Source organism: Equus asinus, chromosome 26 (assembly GCF_041296235.1).
Source record: "Equus asinus isolate D_3611 breed Donkey chromosome 26, EquAss-T2T_v2, whole genome shotgun sequence".
NCBI lineage: Eukaryota > Metazoa > Chordata > Mammalia > Perissodactyla > Equidae > Equus > Equus asinus.
In genome coordinates, this window is record NC_091815.1 from 39860626 (window position 1) to 39880974 (window position 20349).

The window sequence follows — 20349 nt, forward strand, 5'->3', positions numbered from 1 at the left end:
CATCAGCCTCATGACTTCTCTTCTCCTGTAGCCCCACCTCCCCAGCACGCTGCCCCTCTCCAAACGCGGCCCCTCAGGGGCGAGGACAGGATGCCTGCTGCACGAGGGAAATCCAGGTCCAAGGTAAGTAGCGATTCCTCTTCCTTCAGGAAAGTGCCATCTTGTGAGACATGACCATTTGTTTTCCTCCCATGGAAACTTCCTGCCCAGGGGAGACCAGCTAAGACCTGGCCCTGGTTTCCTCCCATCAGCACAGAGGCTGGGAGCCTGTGAGAAGGGCCCCAGCGAGCCAGGAGACCACCCAGCAGCCTCCTCTCCTCTTTTCTCAGCTCTCTTGTATTTATTGATGTTTGCTTTGTTTCCCAAAATATGGTCAATCCTTGAGAATGTTCCATGTGCACTTGAGAAGAATGTGTAACCTGCTGTTTTTGGATGAAGTGTTCTATATATATCTATTAAGTCCATCTGGTCTAATTTTTCATTTAATTCTATTATTTCCTTGTTGATTTTCTGTCTGGATGTTCTGTCCATTGGTGTTAATGGTGTGTTGAGGTCCCCTACTATTATTGTACTGTTGTTGATGTCTTCTTTTAGTCCTATTAAGAGTTGCTTTACACATTTTGGTGCTCCTGTGTTGGGTGCGTATATATTTATAAGTGTTATGTCTTCTTGGTGGAGAGTCCCTTTTATCATTATATACTGTCCCTCTTTGTCTTTCTTTATCTGTTTTGCTTTGAAGTCTACCTTGTCTGATATTAGTATAGCGACACCTGCTTTCTTTTGTTCATTATTAGCTTGGAGTATTGTTCTCCATCCCTTCACTCTGAGTCTGTGTTTGTCTTTGGGGCTGAGGTGTGTTTCCTGGAGGCAGCATATTGTTGGGTCTTGTTCTTTGATCCATCCTGCCACTCTGTGTCTTTTGATTGGGGAGTTCAATCCATTTACATTTAGAGTGATTATTGAGATGTGGGGGCCTACCACTACCATTTTATGTCTTGTTTTCTGGTTTTCTTCAATTTCCTTTGTTTCTCGTCCCATGGGTTAATCTGTTCTGATGAAGAGCTGCTACTCTCTGTTGTTGTCCTTCTACTTATCTCCCCTGCTCTTGGTTTTGTAGCCCCTTTCCTTTTTTTGATTTTTCAGGAATGAGGGTTTTCCTGAGGATTTCCTGAAGAGGAGGTTTTGTGGCAATGAACTCCCTTAACTTGTTTATCTGGGAAAGTTTTTATTTCTCCATTGTATTTGAAGGATATTTTCGCTGGGTAGAGAATTCTCGGCTGTAGGTTTTGGTCCTTCAGATTTTTGAATATATCATTCCACTCTCTTCTAGCCTGTAAAGTTTCTGCTGAGAAATCTGCTGATAGCCTGATGGGGGTTCCTTTGTAGGTTAGTTTCTTTTGCCTGGCTGTCCTTAGTATTTTCTCCTTGTCGTTGACTTTTGCTAGCTTCACTACTATATGCCTCGGGGTTGGTCTTCTTGCATTGATAAAGTTTGGAGATCTATTGGCTTCTGTCACCTGAAGATCCATCTCTCTCACCAGATTTGGGAAGTTCTCAGCCATTATTTCTTTGAATAGGCTTTCTGCCCCTTTCTCCTTCTCTTCTCCCTCTGGTATACCTATAATCCTTACGTTGCATCTCCTAATTGTGTCTGATAATTCTCGGAGAGTTTCTTCATTTCTTTTTAGTCTTACTTCTCTCTCTTCCTCTGCCTGCAGCATTTCTATATTGCCATCTTCCAAATTGCTAATTCTTTCCTCCATATTATCGGCCCTACTGTTCAGTGCATCTAGATTTTTCTTAATCTCCTCTATTGTGTTCTTCATTTCCAGTATTTCTGTTTGGTTCTTCTTTATTGTATCAAACTCTTTTGTGACATAGCTCCTGAACTCGTTGAGTTGTCTATCTGAATTCTCTCTTAATTCATTGAGTATTTTAATGATGGCTGTTTTGAAGTCATCATCATTTAGGTTATATATCTCATTTTCTTTGGGATTGTTTTCTGTGTATTTGTTATTTTCCTTCTGTTCTGGAGATTTAATGTATTTTTTCATATTGCTTGATGTTGTTGATTTGTGCCTCTGCATAGAGATAGAGTTTAGTTGCTCCTTCCACTTGTTTCAGCTGCTGTGGTGGGGGAGCAGCTGTTTATACTGCACCAACCAGGATCTCTATCTGCAGTTGCTAACCAGGCCTGGGCCCCTCCTTGTAGTCACAGTGGTCCTTTGGATTCCCTCTTCTGCCGTGGGGGCCATCACGGGTGGGCTTCAGGCTGCTGGTGCCTACTGTTGCAGCCCACCTAGACGTGCTCCCTCCTTGGGGTCTGCAACGGTGTTATGGGCTTTTCCAGCGGCCAGGGGTAGGATCACTTATATTTGCCACTCCGTCACTGTCGGCACCCACAAAATCTCACTTGTCCACTATGGGTCACAGCAGAGCTATTGGCATCTTCTACAGTCTGTGGTTAGCTCACCTAGCTATGCTACTTTTGTCCCAGGGTCTTCCAGCCTTGTGGCTGCCTGTTGGGTGCTCTCTACTAGTGCTGTGCAGAGGCTTTACCTGAGGCTGCTGTGAGCCTGTAGGATTTCCCCCTAGGCTACAGAGCTGGGTCGCTGGAACTCCACCCAGCCCCAGTCCTGTTCCCCAGGAACTCGGGGAGCCCTTTGCCCTGTCTGGAGGATAGCCGGAGATCCTGATTTCAGTGGTAGCTGGTCAGCTGCTGCCCTGCCTGATATTCTCCTCTCCGGGACCCTCCCAGTGTTGTGGATGCTGGACGTAGCCCCTCCACCAATGGCAGACAGAGAGTTTTGTCTGCTGCCCGGGCAGAGCTCTGGAGCTTCCCCTCCGGGCCGCGGAGCCGGCCTCTGCAGCTTCACCCAGCCCCAGTCCTCTCCAAGATCTCCGGCAATCCCTAGCCCCACGGGGCGGGCAACGGCAGCTGGGGGTTGCCTCGCCCTCCAGGATTCTCCCGGAGCTGTGAATGCTGGGCGTAGCCCCTCCGCCAATGGCAGACAGAGAGTTTTGTCTGCTGCCCGGGCGGAGCTCTGGAGCTTCCCCTCCGGGCCGCGGAGCCGGCCTCTGCAGCTTCACCCAGCCCCAGTCCTCTCCGAGATCTCCGGCAATCCCTAGGCCCACGAGGCGGGCAAGGGCAGCTGGGGGTCACCTTGCCCTCTGGGATTCTCTCCAGGACTTTCCCAGAGTTGTGAATGCTGGGCGTGGCCCCTCCGCTAATGGCAGACAGAGAGTTTTGTCTGCTGCCTGGGCGGAACTCTGGAGCTTCCCCTCCGGGGCGCGGAGCCGGCCTCTGCAGCTTCACCCAGCCCCAGTCCTCTCTGAGATCTCCGGCAATCCCTTTCCCCACCGTGCAGGCAGTGGCAGCCGGGGGGCCTCCGTACCCTCAGTGATTCTCTCTGGGACCCTCTGGGCGCCGCGAACACCACACGGGATCTCCCCGCCAATGGCGGGGAGAGACTCTCCCCGCGGGCTCAGGTGTGCAACTCCAGAGTTTCCCCCTGCGTTTAGGAGCAATTGCGGGGGGTTTAGGTAGGGTTCTGGTCACCTGTTTCCACCGTCGCTCCTCTGTTGTGTGCTCGCTCCTGCCCTAGGTGTGCATTGATCCTCTGGGGGCGTCCGTTGGAAGAAAGCCGCTTGCAGGTACTAGGCTGTTTGGTCGGGGTCGGAGAGTTTTCACCTATCTCCATGACCTCCCGGAGGGAAGTCTGTCCGCCTTCCGATGTCTAGTTGCGTGGGTCTCAGACGTCCAGAGATGCTGTCTGGATATCCTTTGTTAAGCGATGAGTGTCCAAATAATTGTAGACTCGAAGGGGGAGAGACAAAGAGGACTACTCACCGTGCCATCTTGGATCCTCCTCTCCTCTCCTCTTTTCTCAGTGTGCGCATGACCACTCTCCTGTTTGTTCAGCATCTCCAGGGTCTCTGCCAGTGCTGGGAGGAAGGCCCTCCCCAGGGCATTCGAGGGAAGACGAGAGCCCCTGTGACATCCAGGTGGACACGTGTGCCTGGGTGGGACCTGCTGAGGCAGGGGGGATTCGATGTTGTGCTCCAGAGTTCTCTTAATGTCACTTTGTTTTCCTCGTGGAACCCATATTTACATGGAGGAAATCTCTTTAAGAGACTCCGTGTAGCCCCGCATTCAGGTTGAGTTCGTTGGAGCCAGGCCAGCGAAGGGGTGATGTCAGCTTCCTGTGAGAAGCGTGCTTCACCGCTTTAGATGGTCAAGGGATTTCCTGCAATAAGCGTCTTGAATGCGATTTCTTGAATACGATAACAGAAACTACTGCCCTCTAAGCGATGTGTATTCGTTCCTTATTGCTGCTGTAACAAATTGCCGCAAACTTGGCAGCTTGAAGCAGCACACGTTGATCATCACAGTTCATGGGTGGAGTTTGGGCACAGCATGGCTTAGCTGGGTCCTCCGCTTTGGGTCTCAAGGCTAAAATCAAGGTGTTGGCTGGCTGTGGTCTCATGGGTCCTCCTCTAAACTCCCTGGTTATTGGCAGAATTCAGTTCCTTCTCACTTTTTCCAGGTGGCCCCCTTCTTCCACCTTCAAGCCAGCAACAACAGGTCAAATCACACTGGTGCTTCAGATCCCCCCACTTCCCTCTCTGCTCTCCTCTTCTGCCACCAGCAGGAGAAAAATCTGCTCTCGTGGGCCCCTGTGATTAACTGCCTTGGGCCCCCCTGGATTATCTCCATATTTTAAGGTCAATTGATTAGTAACCTTGATTACATCTGCAAAGAACCTTTTGCTGCGTGTAACATAGTCCCATGCTCTTTAGAGAGCGAGTGGTCAGGAGCGAGACTCAGAAGTCAGACTGCCAGCTTCCACCCCAGCTCCTCCTTCAGTGGCCCTGAGAACTTCAGTAAGTCACCTTAGCTCTCTGGGCCTCAGTTTCCTTGTCTGTAACATTGCTGTGATTTTCTCAGCAATACCTCATCGGGGGCTAACGCAAGCACTAAATGAGCCAGTATGTGTAGGGTGCTCAGAAAGATGCCTTGACTTTGTCGATGCCCGGTAAATCCAAGTTGCTGTGTTTTTTGTGCAAGTCTTTAATAACAGCTGTGTCATAGTCATTGTTTATTTATTTTATTTAATACACCTGCCCCTTTTGGCTTCAGAACCTCAAATGTTTCCTGGATAGATTCTTGGCACTATGTGTCTCCCATGTTTTGGGACAAGTCCACCATTTCCTTCAGCCACGTGGAAGCACAAGCCCACGGTGAAAGGACATGTGATTTTCCATTTCAGGCGCCAGTGACGTTTGGGGATTTGGCCATTTACTTCTCCCAGGAGGAGTGGGAATGGCTGAGCCCCGTTCAGAAAGCACTATACGAAGATGTAATGTTGGAGAACTACCAGACCCTGGCCTCTCTTGGTAAGGCTCTCCTCCCCGCGTAATCCACAGCTGGCTCACTGAGGGACGGGAGTCATCAGTTTAGTCAGGAAAACAGAAGCCACTCCAGTTTTGGGGTTTTTTAACAGCTTTATTGAGATGGAATTCACATTCTGTGCAACTCACCCATATAAAGTAGGGTAGTGGTTTTTAGTGTATTCACAGAGTTGTGCGTCCTTCAATGCAGTTAATTTTAGAACATTTTCATTACCCCCAAAAGGAACTCCCTACTCATTAGCAGTCATCCTCATTTCCCACTGCCCACTAATCGCCCCCAAGTAGGCAAACACTAATCCGCTTTCTGTCTATGAATTTGCCTATCCTTGGCCTGTCATAGAAATGGAATCATAAATATGTAGTCCTTTGTTTCTTGTTTCTTTCACTTAACATGTTTTTGAGGTTCACCTGCATTGTTTCATGTGTCAGTACCTCATTCTTTTTATGGTCAAACGATATTCTCCATATTTTATCCATTCATCAGTTGATGGGCATCTGCACTGTTTCCACTCCATGGCTTCTATGAATATGCTGCTATGAACATTTGTGTACCAGTTTTTGTGTGTGCATGTATTTTCGTTTCTCTTGGGTAGATACCTAGGAGTAGAATTGTTGGTCATATAGTAACTATACATGTAACCTCTTGAGGAGAGAGAATTTTATATAAGGAATTGACTTAACGGGTACTGTTAAAAGGTGAGTAGTAGACAATGAATTAACAGAGATGGTAACTGCAGGGCTAGGGGGACAAAGGGAAGAGTTAGGGGTCTTAGGACTTAGAGGAAGAGACTCAGACTTCTGAAGGAGGAGAGGGGTGCACTGTCTGGTTGGTTTATACTCCTCAGAGGGCAAGATGAGGCTAATTCTGGGAGTGCAGGCCAAAAAAGAAAAGCAGAAATTGAAACCACCAGAGCCCCGTTGGTGGACCCTGACAGGGAGCACCTGGCAAAAAAGAAGTGTGGATTGCAGAGCCCCTGCACCACCAAACAGATCAAGGAGGGGTGTGGCTGGAGGCGAAAAGGCAATAGCTTAACCAGCCTCAGGAGTTTGGGGTCCAACTTTTTAGGAAAATAGTTGGCTTTGTAGAGTTAGAAATAAACAACTCTGCCAGCTGTAACTGAACTTTCATCCTCCTCATTCTCCACCTGCCCTTCGCATCCTCTGTGCTCCCTTTGTGCTAATAAAGCCCCTTTCCTGTTGACACAGGGCTGGGCTCTGACGTCTGTGGCACCCCCATCATGCTCAATTCCAATGTTTTTCCCGTGTGCAGGACTTTCCTTTCGGAGGCCAAATGTGATCACCTTATTGGAGAAAGGGAAAGCGCCCTGGATGGTGGAGCCAGTGAGGAGACGCCGGGGCTTGGGTGAGTGACAGAATCAAGGCTTAGAAGGTGGCTTTCTGTGTAAGAGTACACTCCATCGTGAGAGGGCAGCCTCTTTGAGACAATATTGGAGAGGTACTTTCCTCACCTCCATGGCCTCAAGCCTGTGCAGAAAATTCAAGTCTCTTCAGTACGAGCCCCCAGAGGGAGAATAACCAACATTTAATAAGCTCTTACTAGGTATCAGGCACTCTTCTAAGTATAAGTTTCTCCCAGCACCCTATACAGTAGGTACTGTTATTCCTATTCTATAGATGAGGAAACTGAGAACCAGAGAGGTTCAATGACTTGCCCAAGGTCACCCAGCTAGGAGGTGGCAGCAGAGCTGGGTTTGAACCCCAGCTACAGGTTTTAGAAGCTCAGCTCTTAACCGCCTCATCTCCACCTATCACTTTCCCTTCCTCAGCTTTCATATTTCCCTTCAGAGAAAACGTATTCCACCTTCTCTAATGATAGCACTTTTGATGGTAATGTTCAAACTTGCATCATTTTCTTCATTCCTTAAAAAAATTAAAGTCTTTTCCATAAATGTTCATTTTGACTACTTTTCAGGAACTCATTCCCTTTTCTAATAGATTCCTCTTTGGTTCGTCAAGTTATATGGGTTTTTTTTTTTAATTGTGGTAAAGAACACAAAACATTAAATTTACCTTCTTAACCATTTTTAAATGTAGGGTTAAGTATATTCACATTGTTGTGCAACAGATCTCTAGAAGCTTTTCATCTTTCAGTGACAAAACTCCATACCTACTAAATACTAATTCTTCCTTACCTCTCTCCCCAGCCCTTGGTAGCCACCTTTCTACTTTCTGTTTCTATAATTTTTCTACTGTGGATTTTTCATAGGAGTGGAATCATACAAGATTTGATCTTTTGTGACTGGCTTTTTTGCTTAGCGTAATGTCTTCAAGGTTCATCCATGTTGTAGCATGTGACAGAATTTCCTTATTTTTAAAGGCTGTATAATATTCCATTATGTGTATATACCACATTTTCTTTTTCCATTCATCTATCAATGGATATTTGGGTTGCTTCCACCTCTTGGCAACTGTGAATAATGCTGCAGTGAACATGGGAGTGTAGATATCTCTTGGAGATCCTGATTTCAGTTCCTTTGGCTATCTACAGAAGTGGGATTGCTGGATCTTATGGTATTTCTATTTGTAATTTTCTGAGGAACTTTCATATTGTTTTCCACAGTGGCTGCACCATTTTTCGTTTCCACCAACAGTGCACAAGGGTTCCAGGTTCTGCCCATCCTCGTCAACACTTCTTATTTTCTGGTTTTTTGATCGTGGCCATCCTTATGGGTATGAGGTGATATTGTGGGTTTGGTTTGCATTTCCCTAATGGTTAGTGATGGTAGGCATCTTTTCATTTATTTATTGGCCATTTCTCTTTTTTTTTGAGAAATGTTTATTCAAGTCCTTTGTCCATTTTTTAATAGGGTTATTTGTGTTTTATTGTTGAGTTGTAGAAGTTCCTTATATGTTCTGCATATTAACTCCTTATCAGTTATGATTTGCAATTATTTTCTGCCATTCTGGAGGTTGCCTTTTCACTGTGTTGATTGTTTCCTTTGACATGCAGAAGTTAGGTCTGATGTAGTCCCATTTGTCTATTTTTTGTTTTGTTGCCTGTGCTTTTGGTGTCATAGCTGAGAAATCAGTGCTGAATTGAATGTCCTGAAGCTTTTCCCCTATGTTTTCTTCTAGGAGTTTAGTAGTTTTAGGTCTTACATTTAGGCCTTTAATCCATTTTGAGTTAATTTTTGTTTATGGTGTAAGGCAAGGTCCAGGTTCATTCTTTTGCATGTAGATATCCAGTTTTCCTAACACCTTATGTGGAAGAGACTGTCCTTTCCCCGTTGTGTAGTCTTGGCACCCTTGTTGAAAATCATTTGACCAGATGTGTGAGGGTTTATTTCTGGCCTCTTTATTCTCCCCTTGGACTGTATATCTATCTTTATGCCATTACCACACCATCTTAATTACTGTTGCTTTGTAGTGTGTTTTGAAATTAGGAAGTGTGAGGCCTCCAAGTTTGTTCCTCTTTTTCAAGATTGCTTTGGGTATTTTGGGTCCCTTGAGATTCCATATGAATTTTAGGACTTGTTTTTTCCTATATCTGCAAACAGTGTCATTGGGATTTTGATAGGGGTTGCATTGAATCTGTAGATCACTTTGAGTAGTATGGACATTTTTACAATATTGAGTCTTCCAATCCACAAGCACAGGATATCTTTCCATTTATTTGTATCTTATTTAATTTCTTGTAGCAATGTTTCGTAGTTTTTGGTGTACAGGTCTTTCACCTCTGGTTAAATTTATTCCTAAATATTTTATCCTTTTTGATGCTTTAGTAAATGGGATTGTTTTCTCAATTTCCTTTTTGGAGTGGTCCTTGTTAGTGTCTAGAAACGCAACTGATTTTTGAGTGTTGATCTTGTATCCTGCCACTTTACTGAACTCGTTTATTGGTTCTAACAATTTTTTTGTGTGGAATCTTTAGGATTTTCTACATATAAAATCATGTTGTCTGTGAACAGAGAAAAATTTTACTTCTTTTCCCTTTTTTATGGCTTTTATTTTTCTTGTATAATTGCTCTGGCTAGAACTTCCAGTACTACATCGAATAGTAGTGGTGGAGTGGGCATTCTTTGCCTTGTTCCTGATGTTAGAGGAAAAGGTTTCAATCTTTCCCCAGTTACTGTGGTGTTTGCTATGGGCTTTTCAATGATGACTTTTATTATATTGAGTTAATTTTCTTTTCTTAGTTTGTTGAGTGTTTTTATCATGTTGAGTTTTGTCAAAAGCTTTTTCTGCATCAATTGAGAAGATCATGTAGCTTTTGTCCTTCATTTTTTTAACGTGATGTATTACATTGATTGATTTTCCCATATTGAACTATCCTTACATTCTAGGTATAAATCCCACTTCCTCATGTGTATGATCCTTTTAATGTGCTGTTATATATTTAGGATTTTTGCATCGATACTCATCAAGGATACTGGTCTGTAGTTTCCTTGTGGTGTCTTTTCTGGTTTTGGTATTATTAAGGTAATGATGGCCTCTTAGAATGAAGTTAGCAGGTATTCCCTCTGTTTCCGTCCTTTGAAAGAGATAATGGAGAATTGGTATGATTTCTTCCCTTGGTAGAATTCACCAGTGAACCCATCTGGGCCTGGTGCTTTCTGTTTTGGAAGGTTACTAATTATTGATTCAATTACTTTAATAGATAGAGGCCTATTCAGATCATCTCTTTCTTCTTATGCAAATTTTGGCAAATTGTGTCTTTTAAGGAATTGGTCAGTTTCACCTAGGTTATCAAATTTCTCAACATAGAGTTGTTCTTTTTTCTTTATCATCTTTTTGATTTCTGTAAAATCTGTAGTGATGTCCCCTCTTTCATTTCTGATATTAGTAATTTGTGCCTTCTCTCTTTTTCTTAGTTAGCCTAGCTAGAGGCTTATCAGTTTTATTAATTTTCAAAAAACCAGCTTTTGTTTTGTAGTATTTCTCAGTTGATTTCCTGTTTGCAATTTCTGCTCTAATTCTTATTATTTGTTTTCTTCTGCTTACTTTGGATTTAATTTGCTCTTCTTTTTCTAGTTTCCTAAGGGGGAGATTTAGATTATTGATTTTATTTTTTATTTTTTAATTTTTTTTTTAAGATTGGCACTTGAGCTAACAACTGTCGCTAATCTTTTTTTTCCCCCTGCTTTTTCTCCCCCAGTCTCCCCAGTACATAGTTGTATATATTTTTTTTAGTTGTGGGTCCTTCTAGTTGTGGCACATGGGACGCTGCCTCAATGTGGCCTGATGAGCGGTGCCATGTCCGTGCCCAGAATCTGAACCAGCGAAACCCTGGGCCACTGAAGGCGGAGTGCACGAACTTAACCACTCGGCCACTGGGCTGGCCCCAGATTATTGATTTTAGATCCTTGTTTCTTATATGTGCATTCAGTGCCATAAATTTCCCTCTCAGCACTGCTTTCACTGCATCCCACACATTTTGATAGGTTGTTTTCATTTTCATTTAGTTCAAAATATTTTTTAATTTCTATTCAGATTTTTAAAAAATTTTTTTTATTTTTATTTTTTGTGGAAGATTATCCCTGAGCTAACATCTGCTGCCAATCCTCCTCCCCTTGCTGAGGAAGACTGGCCCCGAGCCAACACCCACGCCCATTCTCCACTTTATATGTGGGACACCTGCCACAGAATGGCCCACCAAGTGGTGCCATGTCCGCACCCGGGATCTGAACCGGCGAGCCCTGGGCCACCGAAGCAGAAGATGCAAACTTAACCACTGCACCACTGGGCTGACCCCTTCAGATTTCTTTTTTGACCCATGTGTTATTTAAAAATGTGTTGTTTAATCTCCAAGTATTTTGGGGCTTCCAATGATCTTTCTGTTACAGATTTCTAATTTAATTCCATTGTGGTCTGAGAGCAAACATTGTATGATTTCTGTTCTTTTCAATTTATTAAGTTGTGTTTTATGGCCCAGAGTATAGTTTATCTTGGTGAATGTTCCATGTGAGCTTGAGAATAATGTGAATTCTGCTGTTGTTGGATGAAGTAGTCTATAGATGTCAGTTATATACAGTTGAATAATGGTGTGGTTGAGTTCACTGTATCCTTTACTGATTTTCTGCCTGCTGGATCTATTTCAGAGAGAAAGGGGTGTTGAAGTCTCCAACTAAGGTAGTGAATTTATCTGTTTCTCCTTGTGGTTTCATCAGTTTTTGTCTCATGTAGTTTGATACTCCTTTGTTAGACATGTATTTGTTAAGAATTATGTCTCACTGAGGAATTGACCCCTTTATCATTATATAATGCCCTTCTTTATCCAGGATAACTTTCCTTGCTTTTAAGTCTGCTCTGTATGAAATTAATATAGCTGCTCCTGCTTTCTTTCAATTATTGTTAACATGGTATATTTTTCTCCATCCATTTACTTTTAATCCATGTGTGTCTTTCTATCTAAAGTGAGTTTCTTGTAGACAACGTAACAGTTGAGTCATGTTTTTTGATCCATTCTGACAATCCCTTTTAATTGGTACATTCAGATCGTTGACATTCACAGTGATTATTGATATGGTTGGATTAGCATCTACCATATTCATTGCTTTTTTCTATTTGTTGCCTTTATTCTTTGTTCCTGTTTTTGTCTACCACTCTTTTTCTGCCTTTTGTGGTTTTAAATGAGCATTTTATATGATGATATTTTCTGTCCTGGTATCACTTATACTTTTTTTTTTCAGTTGTTGCAAACCCTAGAGTTTACAATATACCTTTACAACTAGTCCAAGTCTGCTTTCAGGTAACGCTATACCACTTCATGGGTAGTGTGAGTATCTTATAATAACAAAATAACCTTAATTTCTCCCTCCTATCCCCTGTGTTATTGCTTTCGTTCACTTCACTTATATATAAGCCTATCCTTCAAAAGTAAAAGAGAAATTGACTTTCTCAGACAAATAATGAGGGCATTTATTGCCAGTAAACCTGCCTTGCAAGAAATGTTAGAAGAAGTCCTTTAGAGAGAAAAAAATAAAATAGGTCAGAAACTCAGATCTGCATATGGAAACGAGGAGCATTGGAGAAGGAATAATTGAAAGCAAAAAAAACCTTTTATTTTTCTTATTCTTAATTGGTTTAACAGATAACAGTTTGTTCAAAATAATAATCACAACAGTGTATGCTTATGTATTTATCTTGAGTGTGTATATATGGGTGTGTACATGTATTTTCACAGGGTACGGAAAGTTCTAGGTTGATGGGTTGTTTTCTTTCAATACTTTAAATATTTTGCTTTGCTCTCTTCTTGCCTGCATGGTCTCTGAGGAGAAGTTGGATGTAATGCTTATCTTTGTTCTTCTCTAGGTGAGGTTTTCTTTTCCTCTGGTTTCTTTCAGGATTTTTTCTTTATCTTTAACTTTCTTCAGTGTGAAAATGACATGCCTAGGTGTGGGTTTCTTAGCATTTATCCTACTTGATGTTCTCTGAGTGTCTTGGATCTGTGATTTGGTGTCTGATGTTGATTTGGGGAAATCCTCAGTCATTATTGTTTCAAATGTTTCTTCTATTCTCTCTTCTTCTGGTATTCCTTTTACACATTTGTTACTTCTTTTGTAGTTGTCACACAGTCTTTGGATGTTCTGTTGTTATTTCAGTCTTTGTTCTCTTTGCTTTCCAGTTTTTGAGAATTCTATTAATAAATCCTTTAACTCACAGAATCTTTCCTCACCTGTGTCACATCTACTAATAAGCCCATTAAAGACACTGTTCATTTCTGTTATAGCATTTTTGATCTTTTAACATTTCATTTGGTTCTTCCTTATTTCCATCTCTCAGCTTTACATTTCCCATCTGTTCTTTATCCGTTAGAGTCCTTAGTATATTAATCATAGTTGTTTTAATTTCCTAATCTGATAATTCCAACATCCCTGCCATATCTGAGTCTTATGCTTGCTTTGCCCCTTCGAATTGTGTTTTTTACCTTTGGTATGCCTTTTAATTTTTTCTTCATAGCCAAACATGATGTACCAGTTAGAAAGAACTGCTGTAAATAGGCCTTTAGTAATGTGAGGTCTGGCAGGAGGGGGAGCATTCTGTGGTCCTATGATTAGCTCTCAGTGTTTTAGTGAGCCTGCGCCTGTGGAATGTGAACATCACAAGTGTTTGTTTTTTTTTCCCCCCTTAGGTAGAACAGGATGGGTAGAGTGGGCTGGAGTTGGATATTTCCTTTCTCCCACTTGGGAGGCTAGAGTCAGCTGGAGCTGGGTATCTCCCTTTCCCAGGTCAGTTAGGCTCTGAGAATACCTCAGCAGAGTTGGCTCTGGTTAACTAGTTTCCCCTGAGGGCAAACCTTGTTAAGAGGAACAGAGTGCTCTGGCATATTTCAAAAATGGTTTCTTTTCCCCTTCCCCTGCTGGCAGCCCAAGAGGATTTTTCTCCGATATTTATGGTGAGCCTCTGATCAAGCTCCTAAAGGTAAATCTCACAGTATTTTAGAGATCCCCTTATGATTAGCTCCCTCTGGAGTTTTTAACTCTCGGACTTGTCAGCACTGAGCCTCCAGCAATTTGTCAGTTACAGTTCAGGTTTTCCTACCACAGCACAGGTTCCCATGGTGGTTTTGCTTGTGAGTCTCTGCTCTGCTAAGGTGCGACTCCCTGTATTCTTCAGTCTGTCTCTCCAGTCTTGGAGGCGGCAGTTTGCCCTGCATCCTCCCTTCTCTTGGGGATCCTAAAGGAGTTCTTGGTTTTATAGTCTGTTTAGCTTTTTATTTGTTGCTAGGATGAAGTGGCAACTTCCAGGCTTCTTACATGAGGAACCACAAACCAGAAGTCTGGTTTGGTTATTATTTTTAATTTTTGATTTTAAGAATACATTTTTTAAATTTACAACTTTATTGAGGCATAATTTACGTATTGTAAAATTCACCCATTTTAAGTGTGTAATTCATTAGTTTTTGATAAATTTGCCAAGTTGTGCAACCATCACCATAATCCAGTTTTAGAACATTTTTATCACTCCAGTAGGAGCCCTCATGCCCCTTTACAGTGAATCCCCCTTCCCACCTCCAGCTCCAGGCAACCACTAATCTGCCTTCTGCCTGTATGCTATCGTCTGCCTTTTCTGGAATTTCATATAATAAAACTACATTCATTTAATGAACAACCTATGAAGTTTAATGTGATATATGGTATAAATTTATCCTACAAATAAAACTTTATTCACTTAAAATTGCAAACTTTCCTAAATTCTAGTTTTTAAATATTTCTATAAATTCCTTACTATGTTAAAACCATAATAAGACACTAAAAAGTTATTGTTCTGGTTAACATCATTGTTATTATGACTGATAATGATAATGACTTCACAGAAGCTTCGTTTTTCCAGCCCAGAAAAACAAACATTTAATTTCTTGATGTCTTTCAGACTCAGGGTCTAAATGTGAGACCAAGAAGTTACCTCCAAATCAGTGCAACAAATCTGGGCAAAGCATCTATCAGAAACCAGTTTCTGTGCCACAAAAAGTTTCCACAGGAAAGAGGGGCTGCAAGAAAAATTCAGTCCTGGTAAAACCCAAGAAAGTGCATTCAGGGAAGAAATCTTTAAAATGTAATGACTGTGGGAAAATCTTTAGTCAAAGCTTATCTCTTGAACTTCATCAGAACTCTCATACAGGAGAGAAGCCTTATGAATGCAGTAATTGTAGAAAAGCTTTCAGGCAGATCTCATCCCTCATTCTTCATCAGAGAATTCACAATCGGAGGAAAAGCCATAAATGTGATAAATGTGGGGAAAGCTTCATTCAAAGAACAACCCTCATTCTACATGGGAAAACTCATGATGGAAAGGAAACCTTTGACTGTGGGAAGGCCTTGAGTCAATGCCCATCTCTCAGTATCCATCAGAAAATGCACTTTGTTGGGAATGTCCACCAGTGCAGAAAATGTGGGAAAGCCTTCATTCGAATGTCATCCCTTTTACTTCATAGGAAAATTCACAATGGAAAGAAAGTACATAAATGCAGTGTGTGTGCGAGAGGCTTCAGTAAGAAATCAGTCCTTGTTACACATAAAAGAATTCATACTGGAGAGAAAACCCATGAAAGTGGGAAGACCTTAAGTCAGAGTCTACAGCAGAGAAGTCACCATTTAGAGAATCCTTATAAATGCAGAAAGTGTGGAAAGTCCTTCAATAGGATTTCATCCATTATGCTTCATCAGAGAATTCACACTTCAGAGAAACCCTACAAATGTGATAAATGTGAGAAGGTCTTCAGGCGGCCTTCAACCCTTATTCTACATCTGAGACTTCATGTTGGAAAGAAACTCTATAGATGCAATAAATGTGAGAAGGTCTGTAACCGGCATTCATCCCTTATTCAACATCAAAAAGTGCATACAAAGAAAAAGAAACTGTTTGAATGTAAGGAATGTGGGAAGATGTTTTCTGGAACTGCCAACCTTAAAATACATCAGAACATTCATTCTGAAGAGAAACCTTTCAAATGTAATAAATGTAGTAAAGTTTTTGGCCGCCAGTCATTTCTTATTGAACATCAGAGAATTCATACTGGAGAAAAACCCTATCAATGTGAGGAGTGTGGGAAAGCCTTCAGTCATCGCATCTCTCTTACTCGACATAAGAGAATTCATAGTGAAGACAGACCCTATGAATGTGATCAGTGTGGGAAGGCCTTCAGTCAGAGTGCACACCTTGCCCAACATGAAAGAATTCACACTGGAGAGAAACCATATACGTGCAAAACATGTGGGAAGTCCTTTAGTCAACGCACATCCCTTATTCTGCACGAAAGAAGTCATACTGGAGAGAAGCCCTATGAATGTAATGAGTGTGGGAAGGCCTTTAGCAGTGGCTCTGATCTTATTCGGCATCAGAGAAGTCATTCTTCAGAGAAACCCTATGAATGTAGGAAATGTGGGAAGGCATATAGTCGGAGCTCATCCTTGATTCGACATCAGAATTCACATTCTGAGGGAAAAGCCTGAAGCTATTTTAATTATGTGAAAGCAAAGAGTGAGGCAGAGGCATGGGAAAAGTGCATTTTTCTGTAACGTAAAGTTTGTCTATAACATAAATTTTGGACCATATGTTGATGTGTCCCACTTTGAATGCCAAAGAGTAAAAGTCATTGGTGACTTTTGACCTGAGCATTTTAAATCAGCTAAGGTAATGGCCTTATTGTAGGTCTTAATTTCATACTAGCATGTCAGATGATTGGATCAGTCATTTTTAATGAGTATCATTCTTCACTTGATAAGAGTCACTGACATTTTGTTCCGATGGTAGGTTTTAAAGCTGTTTCATTGGTCGTATGCAACAAAGCGGAATTGTGAAGTCCATTTCTGTGGATGGGGCTTTGAGCCTGATTTAAGGTCACCTGAAGGAAGAGTTTGAGTTTGTCCCTTAAAACTATAACTGTCACATGTAAGGGACTTCCTGGGAAACGAGGGTGCTGTTTTTAGCTGATAGAAACTTCTGGGATCAGCATAAAGAAGAGTGAGTCTTTATGTGGATAAAGATAGCACTCAATTGTGTGGAGCAGTAGAGTCATTAGCAGCTGACTCCGTGGATGTGAAGGTACATGATCTTCACAGTATGGAGACTCTAACAAGCCTGAGATGGGCTAATAGGAAAAAAGGTAGGATGTTCTGAGGAGCAAGGAACTTCAGAGCCGAGAGAAATTATTGTTTTATTTGAAAAGAAATTTGTCTATATTTTTATGAATAACATTGGTATTTTTATGTAAGAACACTAGTCTGCAGAATGGAATGTCATGGACTGAATGTGTTCCCCCAGAATTTATGTTGAGGCCATACCCGCTATGTGATTGTATTTGGAAATGGGGCCTTTGGGAGTTATGTAGTTTTGATGAGGTCATGAGGTTGGGGCTTTCATGGTAGGATTAGTGTCTTTTAAAAAAGGGACACTAGAGAGCTTGCTCTCTCTGCCATGTGAGGAAGGCAGCCAGAAGGCAGCTGTGCAAGCCAGGAAGCTAGCTGTCACCTGTATCCAGCCATGCTGGCATCCTTATCTCGGACTTTCAGCCTCTAGAACTGTGAGAAATTTCTTTTAAGTCACATGGTCTATGGTATTTTGTTATGGCAGCCCACACTGACCAAGACATGGGTGAAACCCTGGATTTGTGTATCAGGCTCTTTTCCTGTCAGCTGTTCATCATATATAATAGCTTTCAGTCCCTCTTTCCAGCTTGTGTGAAATATGCAAGGAATAAAATAAGAGCTCTTTTTTGTGGTTGTGTTGTATACACTTGGATTCTTCTGTGTGTTTATCTACTGCAGAAGCTATTTTTTTTTTTTTAAAGATTTTATTTTTTCCTTTTTCTCCCCAAAGCCCCCCGGTACATAGTTGTGTATTCTTCGTTGTGGGTTCCTCTAGTTGTGGCATGTGGGACGCTGCCTCAGCGTGGTCTGACGAGCAGTGCCATGTCCGCGCCCAGGATTCGAACCGATGAAACACTGGGCCGCCTACAGCGGAGCGCGCAAACTTAACCACTCGGCCACGGGGCCAGCCCCTGCAGAAGCTATTTTTGAGCACAGCCATATCTTAAGACAACTTTGTAGAATGTGTGGCCACATGGATTAGGTCACTCAAACTTTGACCACAACTGAGAAAACAACAACCAGATTTGTGAAGGGTGAGCATGCATACAGGATAACAGAATAATGGATTTTCCATTTAAACTTGTTAGTTCTGTAAAATCATAAAAAATCAATGCTTGGAGCAAATAACACAGAGAAGTCGCATAGGAAGTCTTGTCTTTTCTTCTTCACCGTCTATACACACACTCCTCTATGTTGTTAATTCTTCTGCCAATGTGCCAGAGAGGTTGGTTCCAAATCAACGTCACAAACCTAACTTATGTAAGATAAACTGATAAGACTGTTCTTGCCTGCAGACACTTACACTTTACTAGAAAATATAGTTTATTTAAATATGGAAACATGTTTAAGGTAGACAAGCAGTATAGAGGATGATGAACCTAGGGTGATGGGAAGGCATGGGGCCAGGGATTGCTTTTGGAGGTGGTGATAGTATTAAAAAAGAACAGGAGTTTACTAGGCACACAAAAGTTGGAAGGCTATTGAAGGCAAACAGAGAAGTACAGATGCACAAAATAACGGCAGAGGGTAGTAGAATGGGGAGTTAGAAGTTCAAGCATTTAGTACAGTGGGACATAAGAAGTGGTAAGCACTCAAATGTTGAATGAATGAATGAAATAGTATAGCTGGACTGTCTCTGAGGCATAATCCAAAGGGAACACCCGAGGGTGACCCAGACATTGAGATAAACCCTTGGGAAAACCAATCCTCATTCTAAGGAATCACTGTTGATGTTTGAAGACTGTGGCTTTGAACTTAGGGTAACCACAGGAGCAGCAAACCTTAAACCTAGTCCAATTTCTGACTATGTTAATGAATTACCCCACATGCATACAGACACACACACACTAAAGGCTTAACAGAAGGAATGATATGAGCACTTTTAGGAATTAAATCTTTTTACCTCTGTTTTTACTGTCCTACACAAGATATCTAGCTTTTGGCAGAAAAGAAAATTATAAGGCATACAAAAATGCGAGAAAGATCAATACCCATCCCCCCCACTAAGAGACAAGGCAGTCCAGAACTATTCAGAAATGACATAGCTGTTGGACTTTGACACAAAATTTAAAGTAATGGTAATTTAAAGTAATGGGTAATATATTAAGGGCTCTAATAGAAAATGTGCACAATGGGGAAATTAAATGGGTCATGTGAGCAGAGTGATGGAACTGTAAGGATCAAATGGAAGTACTAGAAATGAGGAATGCAGTAACAGGGATGAAGTGTGCCTTCATCAGGCTCATCAATATGCTTGCCACAGCCAAGGAAAGAATAACTGAACTTTAGGGTCAATAAAAATCACCCAAACTAAAACACAAATTGGGGAGAAAAGGTGAGAAGAACAGACCATCCAAGAGCTGTGGGAGAAGATCTGTTGGTCCAGCACATACATAATTGGGATCTCAGAAGGAACAGAGGAAATGGGGCAGAAAAAATATTTGAAGAAATAAGGGCTAATGACACCAGAACTCAAATCTGTAAAACTCAGGGGACAGCCCAGTGGTGCAGTGGTTAAGTTCGCACGTTCCACTTCTTGGCGGCTCAGGGTTTGCCGGTTTGGATCCTGGGTGCGGACATGGCACCGCTTGGCAAAAGCCATGCTGTGGCAGGCGTCCCACATATAAAGTAGAGGAAGATGGGCATGGATGTTAGCTCAGGGCCAGTCTTCCTCAGCAAAAAGAGGAGGATTGGCACTAGTTAGCTCAGGGCTAATCTTCCTCAAAAAAAAAAAAAAAATCAGAGAACACTAAGAAACATTAAATAAAAAAATTACAGAGGGGTCGGCCCTATGGCAGAATGGTTAAACTTATGCACACTCTGCTTTGGTGGCCCAAGTTCTCAGGTTTGGATCCTGGGTGTGGACCTACACCACTCATCACCATGCCGTGGCAGTGGCCCACATACAAAACAGAGGAAGATTGGCACAGATGTTAGGGTAAATCTTCCTCAGCAAAAACAAAACAAAACAAAACAAAACCAAAACAGAGAAACAAAGATAATTACAGCAGACTTATAAGAAATAATGCAGGCTGGAGGACAATATAATGACATCTGTAAAGTGCTGAAAGAAGTTATCTTTATGAAATTTTTCATGAAAATATCTTTCAAGATTGATAGAGAAATGAAGACTCTCAGAGAAAGGAAAACAGAATACGTTATTGCCAGAAGATCTACTGTACAAGAAATGTTAGATGAATTTCTTCAAGCAGAAGGAATTTGAAACACAACAGATACTTAGATATACACAAGGAAATGAAGACATCTGGAAATGGAATAAATGAAGGTAAAGTGATTTTTCTTTTAGCCTAAATATCTAAAAGATAATTAGCTGTCTAAAAGAGTAAGATATTTTGTGTGTTTATAGCAGATATAAAAGTGAAATATA

At 41.8% G+C, this 20349-nt stretch overlaps 1 protein-coding gene across 7 annotated transcripts in view; it reads left to right on the forward strand.

Moving 5' to 3' along the window:
* ZNF667 (zinc finger protein 667) overlaps positions 1-19643 on the forward strand; it is a 32284-nt gene extending 12641 nt beyond the window's left edge. For 5 of the 7 annotated variants that reach the window (XM_044759255.2, XM_044759257.2, XM_044759254.2 and 2 more), the window contains 4 exons: positions 32-123; positions 5271-5397; positions 6683-6775; positions 14746-19643. In XM_044759255.2, the coding sequence (XP_044615190.1) occupies positions 91-123; positions 5271-5397; positions 6683-6775; positions 14746-16325 (1833 nt within the window). In that variant the 5' untranslated portion in view covers positions 32-90 and the 3' untranslated portion in view covers positions 16326-19643. The remainder of the gene's footprint in view (positions 1-31; positions 124-5270; positions 5398-6682; positions 6776-14745) is intronic. The other 2 variants (XM_070499567.1, XM_070499566.1) reach the window with 1 other exon arrangement.
* Positions 19644-20349: the final 706 nt, after the last annotated feature.